The sequence below is a fragment of the Phascolarctos cinereus genome, unplaced genomic scaffold (assembly GCF_003287225.1).
Source record: "Phascolarctos cinereus isolate Bilbo 61053 unplaced genomic scaffold, phaCin_HiC Scaffold_5;HRSCAF=322, whole genome shotgun sequence".
In the NCBI taxonomy this organism is placed as follows: domain Eukaryota; kingdom Metazoa; phylum Chordata; class Mammalia; order Diprotodontia; family Phascolarctidae; genus Phascolarctos; species Phascolarctos cinereus.
Genome location: NW_027555958.1, coordinates 85,907,287 through 85,932,256, shown reverse-complemented (window position 1 = coordinate 85,932,256; position 24,970 = coordinate 85,907,287). Strand labels below are relative to the sequence as shown.

Below are 24,970 nucleotides of genomic sequence, written 5' to 3'. Positions count from 1 at the left end.
GAGCCATGCCATAAAGGAACAAGAAAACAAGATTTTTTTTCCCTCTGCTACCATGAAATTCTTAAACTGCATTTGTACAATGAGAAAATGTATTTTCCTATCACGGAGAATATAAGCCCTTTGGGCACTACTGGGAGAAAAATACACTTTTATTTTCACTAACCTCTAACTGAAATTTAGCATTTCCTTCAATTATGAATGCAGGCAACAAACCAATCTTCTGAGAAATGGGTCTCACAGTTGTGAGAGGTCACAACTACAAAAATGAAATTTTGTAAGGGAAAAAGAATATATTGATAAATGATCTCAATTAGTCAATTTCAAATATTTACTTTAATTGAAATCATTTCAAAATCAATACCATCTAATCCCAAGCTAAAAGCATTTTGCCTGCATGAAACAAGTCTGGCACATGATGTTCTTCCACTTTATGACTGTGCCCTTCCCACATATCACTGTTCACAAGAGACTTCAGAATTCAATTGTACAATATTCAACTTGATTTATACCAAAATAAATACCTACATGCCACAGAGAACAGAATTTTCCTGCTCTCTCCCACTCACCACAAACATACATACAACAATTTTTCCATGTATAAAATGTAATATGAAGGTTCAGTCTATGCTTATAGAATCATAAATTTAGAGGTGAAAAGGATTATAGAAGTCATCAAGTTCAATTACCTCAATTTAGAGATAAGGTCATTGAAGCCCACTGCTTAATTGACTTGACCAAGGTCACAAGGTGAATGATAGAGGTAGGATTCAAACCCAGGTCCTCTGTCCTCAAATTTAGCACTCTTTACATTGTACATTGCTGCCCTGCTTTGCTTCCTGTGTTCCTTAGGTAGCTTACTACTTTGCCTACCCCTGACTCTACTTCTAGCTTGGATCCACATACTACTTATACAATTTATCCCTTGGTATTTGGAAATATGATTTAAAAATCAGAAAAGAGAATTATAAGGTGTAAATCTGGTCCATAAAAACCAGTCACTGCTTCCAATGCAACTCAAATTGCTGGTGCTATACCTTTCCTTCCTTACATCACTAGTTCATGCAATGGTCAATACCCAATACCAGAAAACCATATATGAGGAGACTGCACATGTCTTTTACAACTGTAACTGTGAATGGAACCTAACATGATGTCAGAAGGCAGTGAGCTACACAATATTAATAGGAATCAGCAGGTTAAATCTGACTCTGTCTATATAATTAGTTAAAAATGCTTTTACTCAAGCTTTCAGGTATACTGCCTTTTGGGGATCCAGGGGCTAAATTGTAGTCTGCAGCTAACATCCATAACCTAGCAATAAAAAGAGATTTACATATTGTGTATGTAAAACAATACAGAAAGTTTAGCTTGGGCTTGGCAATTTTGCCAAATACTTTACATGAACTGTCTTATTTAAGCCTCACACTAACCTGAAGTAGATACTAAAGGAGTTATTATCCCCATTATAAAAAAGGAGACTGAAGCCCAGAAAAGCTGGATGACTTGTCCATGGCCATATAGCTATTAAGTGTGAAAGAGAGGATTCAAACCTAAGTCTTGTAGCTAGCTCTAGTACTCTATTCACTGTGCTATTCTCATCTGCTAATAAAGACCAGTGATTTAGCTTTGGCTTACCGCCAATCAAGCTCACCTTAAAGATGTGGTATCATCAATGTAAAGTCATATGACACTCAATTACCATCATTATAGACCACAAAGATCTTGTCCATTTTAAAGAGACCTGGCCTGTCTGGTTACCATAGAGACTGCAGTTCTCCTGACTCTTTCAATGTATGGCACACCTCTCAAAATCTAAAACACACATTTACAGATGCCTTGTCCTGAGTATAGAGCTAGCAGATCTGGTGGAGGTAAGGAATGCAAAACAACTCTTAGTGTCTGGGGTGTCTATAACCTTAGGAAGCATGGTAGTTCAAGGAAACCCTGATCCCATTACTAAGGACAGCACTTCGGAGCTGCCAGAGATCTGGAAAGAAGTTAGAACACACTGAAATGCCTTACTAGTCAGATATCTCACATTGATATGGACCAAGTCTTATCCAATGGCATTACTATGGTCAATTTAGGATCAAGATGTCTACTATTATGTCTGAATACGCAACAGGTACTGTAATAGAAAAAAGACTAAACACCTTCATAATGACAAACAAGTTCCCAATAGCTCTGGTATTGCATGAGGGTGTATTTTAATAGTTTATGACATTACCACATTTATGGTGTTCTATTATTCCTTCAGATTGTATCATCTGATTTTATATCTGAAGTTGCCATTAATCTACTCTTCAGACAGTCTAGTAATTCTAAAGGATCTAGTAAATCTAAAGGATATAATTTATCAGATTTTGGTAAAAAATTACCCCAAACCAGTTCCCAGCATTCATGGCCAAATGCCAGAGGGGCCTGGAGTCAATGATAAAGCATGCAACTCAAGGTTAAGATGACATTCTATTTTCAAATCAATAGACAGGCAAGAAAAAGCAAACCAGGGCAGAATACAGTTCCTCTAATATTACACAGTACACAGTGCATGACAAGATACTCTATTTTTCCATGAAAAAGTACATCAAGAACAAATCAATATCCTTAGTCTTTTTTTTATTAATTTATTTTTAGTTTTCAACGATCACTTCCATAAACTTTTGAGTTTTAAATTTTTCACCCCTCCTTCCCTACCTTCCTCCCCAAGATGGCATGCACTCTGACATAGGCTATATATATATATATATATATATATATATATATATATATATATATATATATATATATATATATATATATATATATATATATATATATACACACACATTCCTATTAAACATATTTTCACATTGGTCATATTGTAAAAAAGAATTAGAACCAATAGGAGGAACCACAAGAAAGAAGAAACAAAACAGAAGAGGGGAAAAAAAAGAGCAAACAGTATGCTCAGATCTGCATTCAAACTCCATAGTTCTTTCTCTGATTGTGGATAGCATATTCCAGCATGAGAATTTTGGAGAAGTCTTAGAACTGTGCATTGCTGAGAAGAGCTAAGTCTATCAAAGCTAGTCATCGCACAATGCGGCTGTTACTGTGTACGATGTTCTCCTGGTTCTGCTCACTTCACTCAGCATCAATCCATACAAGTCTTTCCAGGTTTTTCTGAAGTCTGCTTACTCATCCTTTCTTATAGCACAACAGCATTCCATTACATTCATATACCACAACTTGTTCAGCCATCCCCCAATTGATGGGCATCCCCTCAGTTTCTAATTCTTTGCCTCCACAGAAAGAGCTGCTATAAATACTTTTGTACATGTGGGTCCTTTTCCCAATTGTGTGATCTCTTTGGGATACAGCCCTAGAAGTGCTATTGCTGTGTCAGAGGCTTTGGGCATAGTTCTAAACTGCTCTCCAAAATGGTTGGATCAGTTCACAACTCCACCACCAATGCATTAGTGTTCCAATTTTCTCACATTTTCTCCAACATTTATCATTTTTCTGTTTTGTCATGCCCATCTAATGGGTGTGATGTGGTACCTCAGAGTTGTTTTGATTTGCATTTCTCTAATCAATGGTGATTTAGAGCATTTTTTCACATGACTATAAACAGCTTTAATTTCTTCATCTGAAAACTGCTTGTTTTGACCATTTCTTAACTGGCGAATGACTTGTATTCTTATAAATTTGACGTAATTCTCTATATATTTTAGAAATGGGGCCTTTATCTGACACACTGGTTACAAAAATTCTTTCCCAGTTTTCTGCTTCCCTCCTAATCTTGGTTGCATTGGCTTTATTTGTGCAAAAACTTTTCAACTTAATGTAATCAAAATTATCCATTTTGCATTTCATAATGTTCTCTATCTCTTGTTTGGTCATAAATTCTTCTGTTCTCCATAAATATGACAGGTAAACTATTCCTTGCTCTCCTAGTGTGCTTATAGCATCAGCCTTTATATTTAAATCTTGAACCCATTTTGACTATATTTTGATACATGGTATAAGATTCTGGCTATGCTTAGTTTCTGCCATATTCTTTTCCAGTTTTCCCAGCAGTTTTTGTCTAATAGTGAGTTCTTATCCCAGAAACTGAGGTCTCTGGGTTTATCAAATAGTAGATTACTATAGTCATTGACTACTGTGTGCTGCATACCTAACCTATTCCACTGATCCACCACTCTATTTCTTAGCCAGTACCAAGTAGTTTTGATGATTGCTGCTTTATAATACAATTTAAGATCTGGAATGGTTAGGCCACCTTCCCTAGCATTTGTTTTCATCAGTTCCTTTCATATTCTGGACTTTTTGTTCTTCCAAATGAATCTTGTTATTTTTTCTAGCTCTATAAAATAATTTTTGATAGTTTGGTATGGCACTGAATAAGTAAATTAGCTTAGGTAGAATTGTCATTTTTTTACATTAGCTTGGCCTACTTATGAGCAACTAACGCTTTTTTAAATTATTTAGATTTGACTTTATTTGTGTAAAAAGTGTTTTGTAATTGTGTTTCAACAGGTAGACTCCTAAATATTTCATAACGTCTACAGTAACTTAAAATGGAATTTCTCTCTCTCTTCCTGTTGGGCGTTGTTGGCATAATATAGAAACACTGATGATTTATATGGGTTTATTTTATAAAGTGCAACTTTGCTTAAGTTATTATTTTGAGTAGCTTTTTACTTGGTTCTCTAAGTATATCATCATATCAGTTGCCTATGATTCGACCCCATACCTCTGATAGATGCTAGAGATACAAAAGATACCTTCCTTCACCTACTAGAAGCATCTTCAGACTGGGAACTCCTTGTGTAACAAGAAGACCAGATCTAAGTTGCGGATAGAGATATATATTTACCAGTATACAAGCTCTGAGGGGCACTGTTCAATCAGTACTCCATGTCATGTACGATAACAGAGAGACTCCATTCACAGCAACCCTGAGGTGCTTGGAAAATCCATTTCATCTTCCACATGTAGTAGTAGCTCAAAATCTTGTATGCCAATCAGAATTTTTGCAACACTAGTAATGACCATCCTGGAGATCATGAGACAGTGGGGAAACTGACACCACACCTCATCATTAATGGAAAAGAAAAAGGATTCCCTGGTTAAACACAGTTAAAATAGAATCACTTGTCTTTCCTATCTAGAACTAAGGAAAGTATGTGGCTTTGGACAAAGGGCACAATGGGTGTCCTGAGTATCTAAGTGTCTGGGTGTGTACAGGTTTTACCAGACTGCCAAAGGGGTCCCTGATGAACAATATTTTAAAAATTTCTGACTTCAGCTGAAGTTCTACTTATAAAATTAGATAATCGCAGAATTTCAAGGATGGAAAGGCAGTCTAATACAATCCAACTCTGAATATGAATTCGTTGTGAAAATCCAGTATGTAGTCATCTAGCCTTTGTTCAAAGATCTACAATAAGGGGGAACCACTAGCTCAAAAGGCATTCACCCCAATTGCACTTTGGTAACCTCTAATTGTTAGGAAGTGTGGGTCAAGTTTGACACATTAAAGGAGCTAAATATTTTTGCTACATTAATGAATAAACTATGTCCAAAAAAGTGTGACTTTAGTCTGTGACTAAGGGCAAGGCAATCAAAATTTCTGAATCTCAAGCTTATTCATCTGTAAAATGGGGATAACCTACTTCTTCCCCCATATCATTGCTCATGTCAAGATCACAGCAGCTCCCTTAATTTGCCTAACTCCTTAAAGAACACTGGGAACAGCTCAGAATCATGTCTGCAAAGTGTGTCAGGATACAGGGCTAGGGATGTTTTGGAGAAAGGAGTACAGCCAGGTACTCTTCAACCATCTTTTCCATTATCTTAAGTTTCAGCTCCTTTGTAGACCATTTTTGCTCCTTCTCAGGCTAAAGGTCATTCTCCTTAGCAGTGAAAACAAGCAACATGTAAGACTAATCACTGCACCTTCTTGTCATTATCTAAACATCATTTTCCCCGCTCCATCTGTCCTAACCCTTCCCTGCTCCTCTACTCTCACTACAGACAAACTAACAAGTACCCTCACTTTGCTGTGAGCCTTAGACCTTCTGATGGGTATTCTTTCAAGGACAAGACATTCTTTTATTTATCCTTAGTTACTGGTTCCAACTTTCCTCTGCGTTTTTTAAAAAACAGAGCTCTTCATGTAGTTACTATATCTGGCTAGCCAGTTCCCTTTATTGTTGAGTTGTTTTAGCCATGTCCTACTCTTTGTGATGCCATTTGGGGTGTTCTTGGCAAAGATACTGGAAAAGTTTGCCATTTCCTTCTCTAGCTCACTTTACAAATGAGGAACTAAGGCAAACAGGATTAAATGACTTGCCCAAGGTCACACAGTAAGTGTCTGAAGCCCAATCTGAACTCACTAAAATGAGCCTTCCTGGCTGCAGGCCAGGCCCTCTACTCACTGCACCATGTAGCTGCCCACTTTATCCTCCTTTGATGGAATCATTTATAAATGTATCATATGAAACTCACTCCACATTTCTTGACCCAACTTGCATTTCAGAGGCTCAAGTTATAAGAACCTATCACTACCTTTTCTCTGAATATTTTGAAATCCATTATTTAGAGTTTAAAACACATCAGGACAATTCTCCTACTTATCAATTATAAAATTAAAGAGGACATAGTCATTGCCTCTCAAGATTTCCATCATTTATAACTTTATTAACAAATTCATCCTTTATTGGCAAGAATCAAGTTTTTATTGTTAACAGTTCCTCCTCTACCTTCTGAAAGATGAAATTATTCTGCAATCACAGCAGGAATTTGTCATATCTAGTTTTTAAAAAAAGATCTTCAGCATTAGTCTGGACAGCTGAAATCCTTTCTCACAACGATATCTCATACAATTTGTAACCTGAGTCAGAAACTTACAATCTACTCCTTCTTCTTCTTCTTAACCAGTGGTCTATACCTGGGATCAGTAAACTACAGCATGAGAGTTATAACCCACCTGTAGCCTGTTTCTCTACTGAATCCTGGTCTATACTATTGTAACAAGGGCTATCCCAAGAAGGTTGCCCAGAGTTCCCTTACCTCCTTCTGGTTCACCATGCAGAAGCTTTGGAATCTGCGTCAGGTCATGTGCTAAACTAATTTTTATTTATTTTTTTAAAGTATGATGTAGTAGATATATATGTAGTAAATGATGTAGTAAAGCCTTGAGTGGTTCCTCAGTTCTCCCTGATCCCATGATAGTGGCATAGGACAGAAGACTGGACCAGTTAAAAGAAAACAAAGATTATGGCTGATGATTTCTTGCTTCTACACTCCACGTGGCATTATGTAACTCTGAGATTTCTAGTGAAGAGGTGCATAAGGGCTGGCTTTCTTCACATCAGAATTATGACAATCTCATGTGGCAGCTCAACCAGATGACTTCTCACCTGTGCCCTTGGGTCTCATTTCCTCTTTCGGTCTTTCCAGATTTTAGGTGAATGAGTATTCTTTGATGTGAACATGTCTAGACTCGAAGGCAATCTCAGAAGTCTTGGGACCCATCTGGTCTGAGCTGAATCACAGCAGTGGAAGAGTCCCTAACAACTACGCCACTGCTTTCACACAGGTCAAACACCAACAAAATGACTCACACAAATCTGGCTATTTTACCACCAGACATGTTCTGAAAGTTGTCTGGAGAATTCAGAACCAAAGTAAAAATGTGAAATGCCTAATAAGCAATCATCTAAATTACTCTGTATTCTGGAGATTTAATGATCACCATCCCAAGATACCATCATAACTGTTTTGAGTTACTAAATCCTATTTTAAGTCTGTCAATGCACGATGCCTTTTGTGTTTAGCACTGTGTGTGTGTGTGTGTGTGTGTGCGTAAAAGAATAAATCACCTGTCTCATATAATTCCTACTGAACATTAAGTATCTTTTTATTTACACAGTTAGTATTCCAAACCAAAAAGATACTTCATAGAGTCAGATGAAATAATTTTTAAAAATTCATTTGATCCGGCTAAGAAATAGAGTTGTGGATCAGTGGAATAGAAGAGGTTCATATGACATTATAGTAAATGACCACAGTAGCCTAGTATATGATAAACCCAAAGATCCAAGCTTTTGGAACAAAAAATCACTATCTGACAAAAATTTCTGGGAAAGCTGAAAAATAATATGTCAGAAATTATGTACAGAACAACATCTCACACCATGTGTCAAGATAAGGTCAAAATGGATATGTGATTTAGTCACAAAGGGTGATACCATAAGCAAATTAGTAGTGCTTAGAATAGTTCATTTAGATCTACGTACAAGGGAAGAATTTAGGACAAAAGAAAATATAGAGAGCATTACAAAATATAAAACAGATAATTCTGATTATATACAATTAATAAGTTTTTTTTTCATAAAGAGAATCAATACAACCAAAATTAGAAGGAAAGCAGAAAACTGGGGGAAAATTTGCAACAAGTATCTCTGATAAAGGCCTCATTTCTCAAAATATAGAGAACTGAGTCAAATTCATAAAAAATAATTTCCCAATTGATAAATGGACAAAGGATATGAATAGGCAATTTTCAGACAAAGTAATCAAAGGTATCCATAGTCATATGAAAAATGCTCTAAATTGCTATTAATTAGAAAAATGCACATGAAAACAAGTACCTGAAGCTACCATCTCACAACTATCAGACTGGCTAATAAAACAAAAGATGTTGGAGGGGATGTGGAATCAGGATAATGTTGTACACAATAACAGCAATATTGTATGATGAAGAACTTTGAATGACTTGGCTATTCTCAGCAATACAATGATCCAAGACAATCCCAAAGGACTCATGATGAAGCAGGTTATCTGCCTCCATAGAAAAAACTGATAAGTGCCTAAATACAAACTGCAGCATGCTTTCTTCTTGCTTGCTTTTTTTCTTTCTTTCTATTGGAGTCTTCTTGTACAAAATCACTAATACGTAAATGTTTTACATGATTGCACATATATAACCTATATTGGATTGCTTACCATTGGGGGAGGGGGGAGATGGGGATATTATTTTAACATGTAATTGGGGAAAAATAAAATATATAAGAAAAATTCATTTGGAGTAACAAGAGGTCTATATCTCAAAGAAAATAATTTTTAGAAGTATGAATGAAGGAGAAATAGTAATGTTTACATCTCAAAATCTGCTATACAGCAATAATCATAAAAACTTTCGGTATTAGAGGAGTAGAACAGTAGAAAAGACCAGATAAAGAAGAATCAAAAACAAAGAACTCAAAAACTATTAGTTATATTTGAGAGCATAAATTACTTTGGGAAGAACCTTTTTATAGAATTGTTGGGAAAAAATGGGAAAGACGACTCAAAGAAATTAGGTTTAGACCAACATCTTAAACCACATACCACAATAATCTCAACCTGGATACATGACCTGAATATTAAAGTCTACACCATTAAAAAAAAATTCAACAAGTATCATATGAGGTATCTTTCACACCTAAAGATACAGAGAATTTCTAATAAGGAGGGAGAAAATGTTTTTTATTAATTGAAAAAAATCATAATTTAAAATATGTAACTTCACAGTTTATAAATATAGCGTAAGTCAGCAATACTGCTATTAGTTCTGTACACTAAGGAGATCAAAGAAATAGGAAAATGTGGTGCATTTTTTTAAATAGAAACTAAGAGGGAGCATCAATTAGATACTCATTTTTGTACATGAACAATATATGAATTAGTTTTGCTTATTTAAGCTTATTTGTTTAAAAGGGTCTTTTTAGCTTGTTTTTGTTTGTTTTTCAGTGGGGAATGGGAGAAGGCAGAGGGGGGGATAAATGCTTGATAGTTAAAAGAAAAATAAAATTATATTTAAAAAATACAAAGAGAAAGCCAGTAGAATAAAAACTCCACAGGTCCAAAAACCAAGTTCCTATCAAATACATCCGGGGAAATGGTCTTTAGATGATAATATAATCCATCAAAATCTGCTAACTTCACCTTTGATACTTAAGGGTAGAAAGATACCAGACAGCTGGATAGACTGAAAGATCTAAATGTGAGCTAATGTGGTCATTTGTTGTTGTTCACCCTTGTTTTCAAAGAGGACCAATGACATGGGGTGATGTCTTGATTTGTGCGTGAATTGGATTTCAGTGAAGCAAAGTTACACAAAGTCATCAGCTTCACTCTCTTCCAATGTCAATGAAGTCCAGTAGGTACAAAAGTCAGGATGACTGGCAGTGGCCTGAGATACAGTGGATGACCCTGACATCTTCAACGTGTGACCAAGCTGTAAGCACTCCATAGTACCTGCTTCAGCTGCCTTCCTGGCTGTTGAAACAAAAGTTCTCATCTGCTCATTCCCCTGGGAGAAGTCTTCACATGCTATCCGCCTACCTCACCAACTGGCCCATCAGTTATCTGAGACTGTTATACTGGAATATGGCCACTGTGAATGCTGTTTCTTCTTGAAGCCACAAGTGAGAGTGGGAGGACAGGAAGACACCAAAAGTGGATGAGCAGCCCCAAAAAGGACTCGTCAAGCCCTCACACCAGAGATACTAGTTCTCCGTGAACACTTCATATACGCCATGTTTATGCAGCTAATGTGGTCAATTAAGTATTTACTGAACACCCCTTATACAATTAGTAATATGCTATACATTTTAATCTCAATCTAAAAGAAATCTCGACCAATATTAGCTCTATGATTCTGAATAATCTAGGTTCTAACTCCCGTTATTCAAGAATAGTTATAGTATATTATAAAAGTATTATACGCACACATAAACTAAAAATTTGATTCTATAAAAAATGAAGGCAATTGAATGTTACTGGTTAGACAAAAACCATAAAGAAATCTTATCTTAAATGTCACTATACAAACAGAATTAGAGGATTTGATTGTACTGAAAACAAGCTAACCAGATACAAGAAGGAATTCTCTGTAGAAGTAAGTCTCTTGAACCCCTCCCTACCAACCTACCACTCGCAGGATCATTTTAAGAAGCCACAGATAACCTGGAAAAAACAATTTTTTTCTTACAATTACTAACATTTTTGAAATATAGATGAAGCACCTACACACCTACACAGAACTACTGAAGACCACCATTTATTTTAAGGAGTCATTAGCAATAACAAAGTAAATGTTAAAGCAATATAATTTTTCATTTCCTGAAGTTTTCAAAAGCCAAATATATATATATATATATATATATATATATATATATATATATATATAAAATAAAAATACAGTTTTAAAAAAAATATAATAGTAATTTATAAATTATTTTTTTCAAATCTGCTTTACTCATTAGAAAAATTTTGGAAAGATAGACTTAATGAAGATAATTTAAATGAATTTTTAACACGTACTTAACTAAATAAAATACCTGACATTTGAAGTAGTTCTTTATGGCTTAAAAACATTTTACATATATTATTTCATTTAGTTTATTTCATTTCCTATGAAACAAGATGTTAGTTATTATAGGATCTTAGAAAGAATAGATATTTTCTTGACACTATAAAATATTAGAATCTAAGTCCATGATATACTTACATTATTGCAGTCTCCCAGGAAATACAGTGCAAATCCATCTGCTTTTGTGGCTGCCAAAGTAACAATAAAAGCAATAATTATTCTAAAAAGAAAATATGCATGAATTTTCAACGTTAAAACTTCAAATGTATTTCATTAAATATTTCTGAATGGATTTAGTGACATTTCCAAAATCAGTGATATCCTTGACTCTTAACTCTCTCATGTTCCCTATTCAAACAACTGCCAAGTCTCACTGATTCTACAATCATATCATCTCTCCCACTGGTCCTTCTCTCCCCATTGACATGGCTAGCACCCTTATTTAGACCCTCATCATACATCCTAACTGGTCTTCCTGCTTCCACTCTCTCCTCCTGCCAATGCATCCTCCACACTGCTGACTAAATTATCTTCCTAAAACATAGATTTGACTATGCCACTCCCCTGCTCAAGAACAGTTGGTGGAACAGATATTTCTTTACTTGGCATTTAAAATCTCACATCCTGCTTATCTTCCTAAACTTATTTTACATTACTCTCCCTTGTATGCCCTATGTTCAGCCAAACTGGCCAACTTGCTGTTGCCCATATTTGGCATTCTATTTTCCACCCTTATGTTTTTGCATAAGCTGTCAAACAGGTCAAGAATGTACCCCTTTAGAGTAATTACTATTGTTGTTGTTGTTATTGTTGTTGTTGTTATTATTATTATTATTATCATATCATTATTATTATTATTATTATTATTATTATTACAACATGTGTTTCAACCAGAAGAACAGATGCTCTCTGAGGGCAGGGATGGTTTTCACTTTTGTCTGTGTACTTCCCAGCACCTAAACATACCACCTTGTACATAATAAGGGCTTAATAAACATTTAGTAAAGCAAATTATTTAAGTATATAATGAAACAATATATAATGGCAAATCAAAGTCCCCCCTCAAAAAAAAGGCTCTTTATTTCCCTAAAACTATCATTATCATATTGTCAGTGGTCTATGATAAACTCCTAATATTAATTCTGAATTCCAACAGTGCAAGTAAAATCTTGGCTAACCAATATGTTATTGAGAGAATTTCTCCTAGACAGTCAAGTTTTTAAAGGAACTAAAGGCTTCATCATTTTAGTATGCAAACATCATTTAATCATTCTGGATGGAAACCTTTCTAAAACTTATCACACACCTCCCTCAGAGAATGTAAGTGGATTCTCCCAAAATCATATCTCTAATAGAATTACACTAAAGGGATGCTAACATTTTTAGTATCTCAGTACCCATACCTTCTAGGCACTTTTAGCCTTTCCCCTCAATGATACGGACAGTAAAATTGATGAGACAGTATGAAATCAGCAATGCAGGTGGCCCAGACCAGACTAAAATGTAAATGGGTCCCTACTTTTTGTAACTTTTTTGAAAGAGGGGACACTCCTATATGATAGATTCTGTACCAAGAAGAGAGAAACTACTTTGCCTTACTCATACTCCATTCTAGTCTCTTGCCCTATATTGACCTATTTTTTCTTATCTTAAAGGGCTGAATCAAGTCAGGGAGTCACAGATGTGTAATCAATCCAAAAGTGACATAAAAGGTGAATTCTAGCACAACGCAAGCCAAAGTGGCATCTTCTCCCAAAATTACAATGACAAAATTAAGCTGCTTGTTGAACTGAAAATAAATTTGAATAAGACATTGCTGTACTTAATTTTCAAGGAAAAGGTATGTCTAATAAGTGGAATGCTACCAGAACATACCATAATGTTCTTGGCATTATGCTGTTTTTATGACTTGCTTAGGAAAGAAACAATTGGCACAACTGACAATGAGAGATAGTTACTACATCAGGTAGGACACCAAAAGATCTTACAGGCTACAACTTCGGGTCAAATCTAGGGAGGTCAAATTTGACACAGGTTATACATGTATAGTGATGCAAATCACATTTTCATGTTAGTTATCCTGTGAAAGAAAAAACAGACCCCCCCCAAAAAAAAAAACGAAAAAGAAAGCAAAGAAAAAGTATCTTCAGGCTCTACCAGTTGCTTCTCTGGAGATGGACAGCACCTTTCATCATAACACCCACAGAATTGTCTTGGATCACTGTGTTGCTGAGAAGAGCTAAGCAGACATATAGTAGATCATCATCATACAATATTGCTATTACCATGTACAACGTTCTTTTGATTCTGCTCATTTCACTTTGCAACAGTTCAAGTAAGTCTTTCCACATTTTTTTCTGAGAAATCATTGTTTCTTAAAGCACAATAGTATTCCATCACAATCATATACAACAATTTGTTCAGTGATTCCCCAATTGCTAAACATCCCTTCAATTTCCGATTCTTTGCCACCGCTAAGAGAGGTGCTATAAATATTTTTATACACATAGGTCCTTCTCCTTTTGGCTTTTTATCTCTTTGGGATACAGATTTAGTAATGCTATTGCTTTTAGGGTTAGGGTTAGAGTTAAAGCACTAATGCTAATTCAGGGTTACAGTTTAGGATTAGGGTTAGGTTTTATAGCCCTTTGGGCACAGTTCCAAACTGTTCTTCAGAATGGTTGAATCAGTACACAAATTCACCAATAGCACATTAGTGTTTTAATTTTCCCACATCCTGGACCTCCAAACATTTGTCATGTTCCTTTTCTATCATATTAGCCAATTGGATAGCTGTGAGGTAGTAGTTCAGAGTTGTTTTAATTCACATTTCTCTCCTCAATAGTGATTTAGAGCATTTTTTCATATGACTATAGTTTTGTTACTTTGTCTGAAAACTGCCTGTTCATATCCTTTGACCATTTATCAGTTGAGGAATGGCTCTTATTTCTATAAATTTGGCTCAGTTCATATGTTTGAAAAGTGAAGTCTTTATCATGGAAAATCACTATAAAAATGCTTTTTTCACAGTAATGATTACTATGTATTCTCTCCATCCCATTTTCCCCATTTATCATACTCTCTTCACTCTCCTTTTACTCTATCCATTCTCAAAATGTTTTGATTCTGACTTTTACCTCCCCCAAACTACCCTCCTTTCTATCACCTCCTCCTCCCTTATCCCCTACTTTCCTGTACGGTAAGATAGATGTCTATACCCAACTAAGTGTCTACATTATTCCCTCTTTGAGCCAATTCCAATGAATAAGGTTCATGTGTTCCCCTCCCCACTTCCCCCATTTCTCCCACCACTGTAAAATCTTTTTCAGGCCTCTTTTATATCAGATAATTTATCCCATTCTACTTTTTCTTTTCCCCTTCTGCCACTGCATTCTTCTTTTTCATCCTTAATTTTTTTTTAGATAATCATACCATCACATTCAAGTCACACCTCTGCTTTCTCTCTATGTATACTCCTAATTGCCCTGATAATAAGAAAGTTTTAGGAGTTATAAATATCATTTTCCCATGCAGGAATACAAACAGTTTAACCTTATCAAATCCTTTATGATTTCTCTTTCCTGTTTACCTTTTCATGCTTCTCTTGAGTCTTACATGTAAAAGTGAAATTTTCTATTCAGCTCTGGTCTTTTCATCAGGAATGCTTGAGTCCTCTATTTCACTGAATGTACATTTCCCCCTGAAGTATTAGACTCAGTTTTGCTGGGTAGGTGATTGTTGCTTGTAATTTTAGCTCTTTTGCCTTCCACAATAACATATTCCAACCTCTCCAATCCTTTAATGCAGAAGCTGCTAAATCTTGTGTTATTCTGACTGTGGCTCCATGATACTTAAATTGTTTCTTTTTGGCTGCTTGCAGTATTTTCTCCTTGATCTGGAAGATATGGAATTTGGCTATAATATTCCTGGGAATTTTCATTTAGAATCTCTTTCATGTGAAAATCAGTGAATGCTTTCCATTTCTATTTTACCCTCTGGTTCTAGAATATCAGGACAGTTTTCCTTGAAAATTTCTTTAAAGATGATGTCTATGGTCTTTTTTTTTTATCATCACTTTCAAGTAGTCCAATAATTCTTAAATTATCTCTCCTGGATCTACTTTCTAAGTCAGCTGTTTTTCCAGTGAGATATTTCACAATGTTTCACTCTTTGGATTTTGTTTGTTTCTTGACATCTCATAAAGTCATTAGCTTCCACTTGCCCAATTCTAACTGTTAAGGAATTATTTTCTTCAATGAGCTTTTGTACCTCTTCCATTTGGCCAATTCTACTTAAAGAGTTCTCCTCTTCAGTGAATTTTTGTATATCTTTTTTTCCCATTTGGTCAATTCTGCTTTTCAAGGCATTCTTCTCTTCCTTAGATTCTTGTGACTCTTACCATTTGGTTTCTTTTGTTTTTTAAGGTGTCATTTCTTTGGTAGCTGTTGACTCTTTTTTCCTGATTTTCTTCCATCACTCTCATTTATCTTCCCAATTTTTCCTCTACCTTTTACTTAATTTTAAAAATCCTTTTTGAGCTCTTCCATGGCCTGAGACCAATTCATATTTTCCTTTGAAGCTTCGGATGCAGGAATTTTGACTTTGTTGTGTTCTTCTGAGTATGTGTTTGATTTTTCTTGTCACCATAGTAACTTTCTGTGATCAGAATTTTTTCTGTTGTTCACTCATTTTCCAGCCTATTTCTTGACTTTTAACTCTATGCTAAAGTGGGTCTACTTCCCAAGTGCAGGGAGCACTGTTCCATGCTTCAGGTTTTTTGTGCAGCTGTTTTCAGAGGTAATTCTGGGAACTTGTAAGTTTTTGGCTTTTCCAAGGTGCTATGATCTAGGGATAGGTGTGTTTACTATTTTACTGTAGTGTGCACTAGTTTGTAAACGACCACAAGCAGTCTTTTTCAACCCTGGAACTGTGACCAGCCACAAGCTTTGCTGTGCTAGCGCTTCTCCTCAACCTCAGACTACCACCCAGGACTGCAACGTGGATCCAAGTATGGGCAAAGCAACACAGTCTTGCCCCCAAGCCAGCAAAAAGACCCCTATAAGCTCCTTCTGACCCATATTCTGATCCCCTTATCATGTGTGGGCTGAGAGGTCTCAAAACTGCCACTGATTCAGCTGCCCTGAGGCCTGCTTCTGGTTTGCTGAGGCTTGGTCTGTACTAGAGTGACCAGTGCTGGACTGCTCTCCACTCTCACCTTTGTGCAACAGAGCTTTCCTGATGACAATCTAAGTTGTCTTGGGCTGGAAAATTGTTTTACTCCATCTCGTTTGTGGTTCTTCCACTGTAGAATTTGTTCACTGTAGAATTTGTTCAGAGTCATTATTTACAGGTTATTTGAAGAAGTTTGGGGGAGAGCTCAGTAGAGTTCCTGCCTTTATTCCACCAACTTGGTGGAATCCACAGGACAATGGAAAGACTCAAAATGGGTGCATGTAGATAGCAGCTTATTTCTAATGACCTATGTATCACCCAACCTTCAGCTATCATAAATCTCCCCTTTGCCTTATGAGTGATATCACAGGCATGCATAAATTCTAGACTGGATGACCTGCAAAATTGCTTCTTCATAGATTATGATATTCCATTATCTGTAGCCACACAGCCATTACCAGCAGCCACAAAAAATTACTTATTTTTAAAATATGGTCTAGAGTTACTATAAGGATTGCATAATCTCCTAAAGACAACTCTTTCTACTCTCTTTCTGTTTAAGCCTGAATCCACTTCACTGTTCATCCACAGTGTCCAAACTAACTCTAAGAGTTATTCATTCAAATGTATATTATTGTCTGGGACAACATTCTTCATCTACTTGGTTTTCCTATAGTTAAGGCAAATTCTTTTGAGTGAATATAGCCCTCACTTAAGAGGCTCTAAAACGTTCCAGGGCCTGATATGATCAGATAATGCCACATGTGAGCAACAGTTAGAGTCCAGATGTAATGTTTCTTCTGTCATTGCTAAAGAAAATAATTTACTATAGAAATATTTCTAGATCTTTCTTATTTTCTACCTGCTCGTGGTCCTCCAAGTTTCATCCAAGCAATCAATAAACATTTATTAAGTGCTTATTATGTCCCAGGCACTGTGTTTATTACTGGATCCATCAAACGCCTTTGTGATGAACTGGCTTACATAAGTCTTTCACTAATTTTCTATGGAATTTGAGATCACAGAGACCTAGATCTAGGAGGGACCAAAAGAGACCATTTAATATAACTCAGTTTTACAGAAGCCAGCATGGTCAAGTTAACTTGCTCAAAGTCACACAGTGACAAGAGGCACGATTTTAATCCATCCTCCAGCTCTAAAACCCATATACTCTTTGTATTATATCAGAGCCAAGTTTATTTTTCCTCTCTGCTACTTCTTATTCTTTTTGTGAGGCATCAGTCCTAATTCTTGACCATTCTACTCTGGAAGATCTTTAAAATGGATTTCTTTCTAAACCAGAGTTGTCCTTGGCTAGTCATTTCTATTCTCCTCAGTGTGGTAAATTATCTACATCAGGTAAGCTACCTTAAGAAAACATAAATTAAGGAAAATGAAGAATTCAGAAAAAAATGGGAAGACTCATAGGAACTGATACAAAGAAAAATCAACACAACCAGGGAATAATATACAACAATGGATATGGAAGAACAATAAACAACAAAATGATCAAAACTGAATACTGTAAAATTATAACAATCAAGCTGGCTAAAAAAAAAAAAGAGAGAGATATGAGAAGGTACTTCCCCTCATTTCTTTGCAAAGGTGAGGGAATAAAGGTATGGAAAACCATGCACAAGGTGCAGATTTTTCAATATTCTGATTAGTTTTGCTGCACTGGTATTTTCCTCTTTTTAAAAATGCTTTCCTCTAAAATACTACTTCCTCAGAGGGGGAGAGGTAAGGAATATACTTGGAAATACAGATGACAAAAACAAAAAGGTATAAATAACTAGACATATTTAAAGAAAAAAAATGGTGATAGTATAAATTGATAAAACTTTTGAGTGTAAAAGTCTTGTTTAAATATATCAAGCTGGAGTATTCTGATGACATGATTCATCTTTCATTTGTATCTTTAAATTTGGTATTTATTTGATTTTTGCATTAACAAGTCCATGGTTTAAACAGAGGAACTCTAATCACAAATGTCTTCCACATCCACAATCAGTTTTTTGTCTTCTAACATACAACTAATTTAATTATCTGTGATGTTATTTGGAATTTGCCAAATTTGTTCAGCCCATTCCAATTTTCCCCTTGAAGAAAAGAGTCAAATTATGTAGGAATGAAGTTTCTGTTGAGCATGAATGCTGTTGGTCTCTTTGCTTTCTTCCTTCTGAACTATACTGTCTAAAATGTTTTCTAGATTTTCTCTCCTATAGTAGCAGTTGCCTTGAAGACTTATAATACTGTAGTATTTACTGATTTAACATGAAGAATCTTATCAAGTACTTGGCAGAATTCCTCTCCCTCCTCTACAACAGATATTAGCACATAAACTACAATTACCTTCATGATGGTGTTCTTGCAAATACTTGTAATAAGCATTACAATATAAGATGACAAAATATTCCATGAAATTATGTTTCTGGCTGCCCCATGACTCATAAGACCAGCTCTGGTACCTCCTTGTTTCTTCAAGATTTGTGAGCCATTTTTCCATTTGGCTGTAACTTCCTTTTGTTTTTGGTTTTCATCTAAAGTTCAGTCAATACTGCTATGTGGTACATTTTACATGTAGTATACTTTATTAGTACATCTACTTGGTCACCAAGTTTATTTTACAGAGAGTCTAAAGTTGTGTGTTTGTTAGTATAGTACCTACTGTCGTTTTTCCAACACTGCCTCTATCCATGCAGAAGGTGAAGGGGATTATATAGAACCAAAGGGTTCTTTATTTTCTTACCTATTTTGATGAGTCTACTCAATTCATGCAGCAGTAGTTGGCTGTCTCTTCCTGTATCCAACCGTTGTTCTACACACACACACACACACACACACACATATAACATACACCTAGTTTTCTCATGTTGTCTTGCCCATTAGAATGTCTACTCTTTGAGGTCAGGGGCCACATTTTTTCTCTTATTTATGTGTTTTGTACTTAGACCAGTGCCTAGCACATAATAAGTGCTAATATTATTGGCACTAATTGTAGATTACTATTGCCAAAGAATTCATGACCTATTATGCAGCCTATTAGTGGTATGCCTCTATATATTTAGCTAAATGTCTTAAAAAAAAAACAGACATAATCTATTGCTGAGGCTATACTCAAATCCTTTCTATCATCATAGAACGTGCTGGAGATTGTTTTCTACTGGCATAGTGTATAATAAACCCAGGGTCAACTCCATGTCACAATACTGCATCTGAGTAGTTTTGTGGAGGGTTACTTGAAGAAATTGTGCTATTTCCATTTCTAGGATGTATATTTATTAGAAAATATACATTAAAGGTGTCAAATGCTCTTTATATCTCACAGACTGTGGGATCTCTGAATTGGAATGAACCTCAGAGACCATTTCATCAAACCCACAGCTCAGGGGTGGGTAACCTGTGGCGTCAGTTTGTTCTGTGAAGTTTAGCTTCAATGAAAGGGCCACATTTGAGGACCTAGAGGGACACTCGAGGACGCAAGTTCCCTAGCCCTGCCATAGCTGAACCCAAAATTCTCTCTACAAAATGCTCAATAGTGGTATTCCAACTTTTGCTTAATGACCTCTAGTGAGAGTAGATTTGCCACTTTCTGAAGCATCCTATTCCACTTTTGTTAAAATCTACATCTAATTCTGCACTAAAAGGCCTATGATAACAAGTGTAATCACTCTTCCACACAACAACCTGTCAGATATCAAGTCACACCAATCATAGGTCATCCAACTTTAAGGACATCTAGCATTCATTTTATAGATAAGGCAAAGAGTCCTGAAAGGCTATGTCATTCATTCATAGCCACCCATGCTCTGAATTATGGATTCCTCCAGGTCTTCTTTTCTCCAGGTCAAAGAACCCTAGTTCCTTAAATTCTCATATTACGTGATGTCAAGGCCTTTAACTATTTGAGTTGCCCTACTCTAGACATTTCAATTTTACCTCAGTTTAATTTTTCGGATGTTAGGTATATTATTTTTTTCACAATTAATCCAGCAGTAAGACCACTTAATGACTTTCATTTGTTTTCAGTAAGTTCAACTTTTCTGCAGATATTTCATAAACTGATGAACTCTTTGATTCAGTGTTTCCTATGCAGACCAGACCTGCTGATACGTTTTCAACAGTACAAGGAACTTACAATGTGAAAACTACCTATTGAGGTGGGTTCACAGTTTTTCTGTAATTTATAGCTTTAGAAGCTGATTGGGGGTACTGAAAAGTTAAATGACTTCCCCAGGAACAGAAAGCTAATGTACATCAGATGCTGAACTTGAATCCATGTCTTGCTGACTCCAAGGCCCCTCTATTCAGTTGGCAAAATTGCCTTTTCTCAAAATTCTATATAAAGGATTAAAATACATTTTCTTACCTATTTTGATGAGTCTACTCAATTCATAGAGCAGTAGCTGGTTGTCTCCTCCTGTATCCAACCGTTGTTCTATATAGCTGTTTAGTTCATATACAACGCCTTGCATGTTTGTATCCCCGGTACTTTTGAGTCAAAAGTAATGAAATAAAATTAAAAAAAAATAGTTTAGCACAATGGAAATGTTCTTTGGTTAATGAAATATGCTATCAGTATGTTCTAAAATCATGTATTATATATACTTTTTAAAATTGGATATCATTCAATTTGCCAAAGGGCCAAAAAAAAAAAAAGGTCAAAAGGCCTAAAAAATTAACAAAAATCCTGCTCAGATTACTTCTTTCAGAGTGCCTACAAAATTACTATATATTGCTTCTGAATGATAAAAAAACACCTTAAAATTAATTTTTAGTGGTTTGGTAGATAATTCCATCATGAACTATGATTAGGGGGAATCATGACCTTGATTCCTAAGTTCACAAAATAGTGTTGATGTTGAAAGATTAATTTGTGGAAGTATCAAATTAAGCCAAACCCTCCAATCCAAATGATTTATGTAGATATGATCAAATTAACTTTCATGTTGAGTATTAACATAATTCAACAAATGTTCATTGAGTGCCTAGTATGTGCAGAGTACTGTGCCAGGCACTTCAGGGAATGCAAAAGATAAGCAATACAGTTTTTGTCCTCAAGGAGCACATAATCTGATTTTAACACATATTAACAGTCATCACAAGTGACACCCCTCTACCAATCACGGTGGTCAATCACAGGCTGCAAAAATTCTTAATTAGCTAGTATCAGGATCCTACCTGCAGCTGATGCTCCTTCATCCTTTTCTTAACCAGCTGCAGCCACCTTCCTCACATCTGCAGGCCTAGATTCTGAAACAACTTCCTACCTAGGCAGAAATTATAAGAGAGGGAAGAGAGAAAACTGTCTCTTCCCTAAGATCAAGCTCACTTAGGTTTATTCTGATCACTAACGCCATATGTTCAAACCACCTGATCAGCTGGCCTCCTGACTCTTGGTTGCTTGCACCTGAGATCTGATTATTCCTCCCCACATTGCCAATATCTCAGGTCCTAGACCTTTGGTTTGCTCTTGACTACAGTCAACCACTGGCTCTCTGTCTGATGGCATGATGATCTCTTGGCTCACAGACTGTTACACTGTACATGCCCAGATCTCTCCTTGCCCCATTCCCTCCCTGTATGGCTAGCCTGTGCAGCAGCTGCCAGGGCCTACATAGAAATCCATAATGATTAAGCCTCCAAGAAACTATACAATCATAGTTTGGAAAGGATCATGAAAAGTTTATCCAGCCTGCTTGGTCATCTATAGAGATTACACTACAATTGATCCAGGAAGATAAAAAGCTAGCCATCTCCAGAGGAAATATTGTATAGCATTTCATTCTAATGTCCCTTCATTCTGCAGTTTAAGCAACTTTGTTCTCACTTTTTTAGTCGTAGATCCTGAGATCACTGGTTACCATCCTCCGTAGTAGAGCCCCTCCATATACATGAAAGTTGACGTTATTAAATCATCCCTCAGTCTCCCCTTTTTCAGGATGGATAATCCCATTTCCTTTAACCTTTCAATCAACAAAATGAACATTTATTTTTGTTCAAGGCACTGTGAGGAATACAAAGAAATATATGACATGGACCTAGCCCTAAAGGAGCTTATGATCTACTTGGAGAGACAAGACATAAAGACAAGAATAGCTTAATAACAATATAAGACTTAAAGAATTAGATTGGTTCTAGATTTGTTAAATTTGAGGTGATAGTAGGACATTATTTCATTTATCTTATTTTCTAATCTCAATTTTATTTTTGTCTCTCATCTTAACTTTTGTATTTCTTCAGTTCATCAATTGTGGCAAATTTTTGCTTATCTATACAAAATCATTCAATACTTTCATAATTCATTAAATAATAAATATCTTCTGACTCCTCAGCAAAATATGGATGATATAATGAGAAAGTCTCAAAACTTTCCCTAGAGGGCTACTTGGCCCCCAACATATCAAGTTACTGAGGAAAAAGAGAAAAAAATAGCAAATGTGTAGAAAAGATTCTCTCTCCTCCCCCCCAGTCTTAGCCTCTAATATACTTCTGTGAACAGGTCTTAAGTACATGAAGGATTATTATACCTGTACTGAGATTAATAATCAGCTGTTTTCCATCTCCACTGAACAGGAAATGGGCTGTAGCACAATTTATTAGAGACCAAGAAGAATTTTCTGATCTTAAGGTTTAGCATTGGATGTCCGGGCCTCAGCTTCCTCATCTGTAAAAGGAAGGGGTTGGACTAGATGAACTAGAAAGTCCCTTCTAACTCTAATATTCTATGATTCTATGAACCAAGACTGATAGGACAGTCATTTTGAGAAAGGGGGTGGGTCACCTGAATGTGCACTTCTGTGCATACCTCAGACCACACTAATGGTTATAAACACAGACATAAATCACCTTGGACAGCAATCACACAGAAAAATGGTCCATATACTTGACACGTGAAAGTTGGCCACATGTTCTTTCTAAACCTTATAGCACTATATACATGTAAGTTATTATCTATCATATGCAAAGTATTATGTACTGCTACATTTCGTTACGGAGCAGATGGGACACAAAGGCAAATAAACAAGCTCCCTTGCTCTCAAGATCTTTATTTTCTATAATTATCATCAATAGATTATACCTTATGTTAACCTTAAGGTGATTTATAAAACTGCTAACAAAATAAATGAATCCAATTAAGTTTAGGCAAAGTTTTGATTTGGCAGAAAGATCTTCAACATTAAGTTTTAAACTGTGATCATAATAATTGGATATAGGAATAGATGTTTTTCCCCTTGGCTCCTCTAATACCCACAACAACACTGAATATGTTTCACAACAGATTATTAATCACAGAGTCAATCATTTATTTTCATGGACTGATTATGGAGTTGTTTATCCCTTTTGTCTTTGTTTTTTTCTGTTGCCTGCTTTGTACCCACTGTGTTACTTAGTAGTTCCACAAAATGGTCAACTTGGGAATTAAGAGGGGATAAAATTTCAATCATTCTTTTTCTTACTGACTTGGGGTTTTTTAAAAATTCAGATCATAAAGGAGAAAAAACAAACTGTCAGTCAACTCTGTAAAAAAACAAAGCTTATCTATCTGTTCTGGATTAAGGAAGGTTACAGAAGTAATTCAGTGATAATCACATACCTCTATAAAGATGTTCAGACTTTTCAAAGTGCTTATATATTTCTCCTTCATCATTTTAAAAACCTAAGCAAAGATACCAAAGTACCAACCATTCAAGAGTAATTAGACTTTAAATGCAGAATCCTACTTGGCCTCAGTTTACAATCCCAGTAGATAATCTGTTTTATTTAAATAAGGAGTGGGAAGTTTTTTCCCAGGGCCATTGCCCTCAAAGGTCAATTCAGAGCCAAATGGAAGGAAAATAAAACTTAATTTTATCAGTTGAGGTTATGATCACTTGTCTGTACAAGCGACAAATTAAATATACTTGGTTTTTAAATTACGACTAGGAACCACACTTTATCCAATAACAAAAAATAAACTTAAATTCATATTAACACCAGATAAAAAGCAAAGAGGGATGAAAGAAAGAGAAGGAAAAAGTTGAGAGAAACATAGGCAAAAATAGGAGAGAGAGAGAGAGAGAGAGAGAGAGAGAGAGAGAGAGAGAGAGAGAGAGAGAGACAAGAGAGAATAGGATAGAAAGGAAGAGAAGAAGAGATGAAGAAAAGAGAGATAGGAAGAGGTAAAGAAGAAGGGAGGAAGCCAGAACAAAAGAGTTGGAGACTATTTTGTATTTGCTGGAATGTGGGTAGAGAATAAGGGGTAATCTCAAGAAATTGTGAAGGCTAAAAATTAAACACTACTACCTCTGGCTGTTTACCTCTATGGAACAGGCTCTCTTATTACACCTCATGAATGTCAATTTGCTCACTATTATTCAAAGACTTTTAATCATTCTTTCTTTTTAATCCTTC

The 24,970-nt window shown here is 35.7% G+C and overlaps 1 protein-coding gene across 1 annotated transcript in view; it reads right to left on the bottom strand.

Annotated features, from left to right (window-relative positions):
• The window catches only part of PDE10A (phosphodiesterase 10A), a 394,215-nt gene that overhangs the window by 122,231 nt on the left and 247,014 nt on the right, over positions 1-24,970 (bottom strand). The window contains exons 5-6 of the mRNA XM_078155052.1: positions 20,946-21,067; positions 11,543-11,592 (exon numbers count right to left, since the gene is read on the bottom strand). Of these exons, the coding sequence (XP_078011178.1) occupies positions 11,543-11,592; positions 20,946-21,067 (172 nt within the window). The remainder of the gene's footprint in view (positions 1-11,542; positions 11,593-20,945; positions 21,068-24,970) is intronic.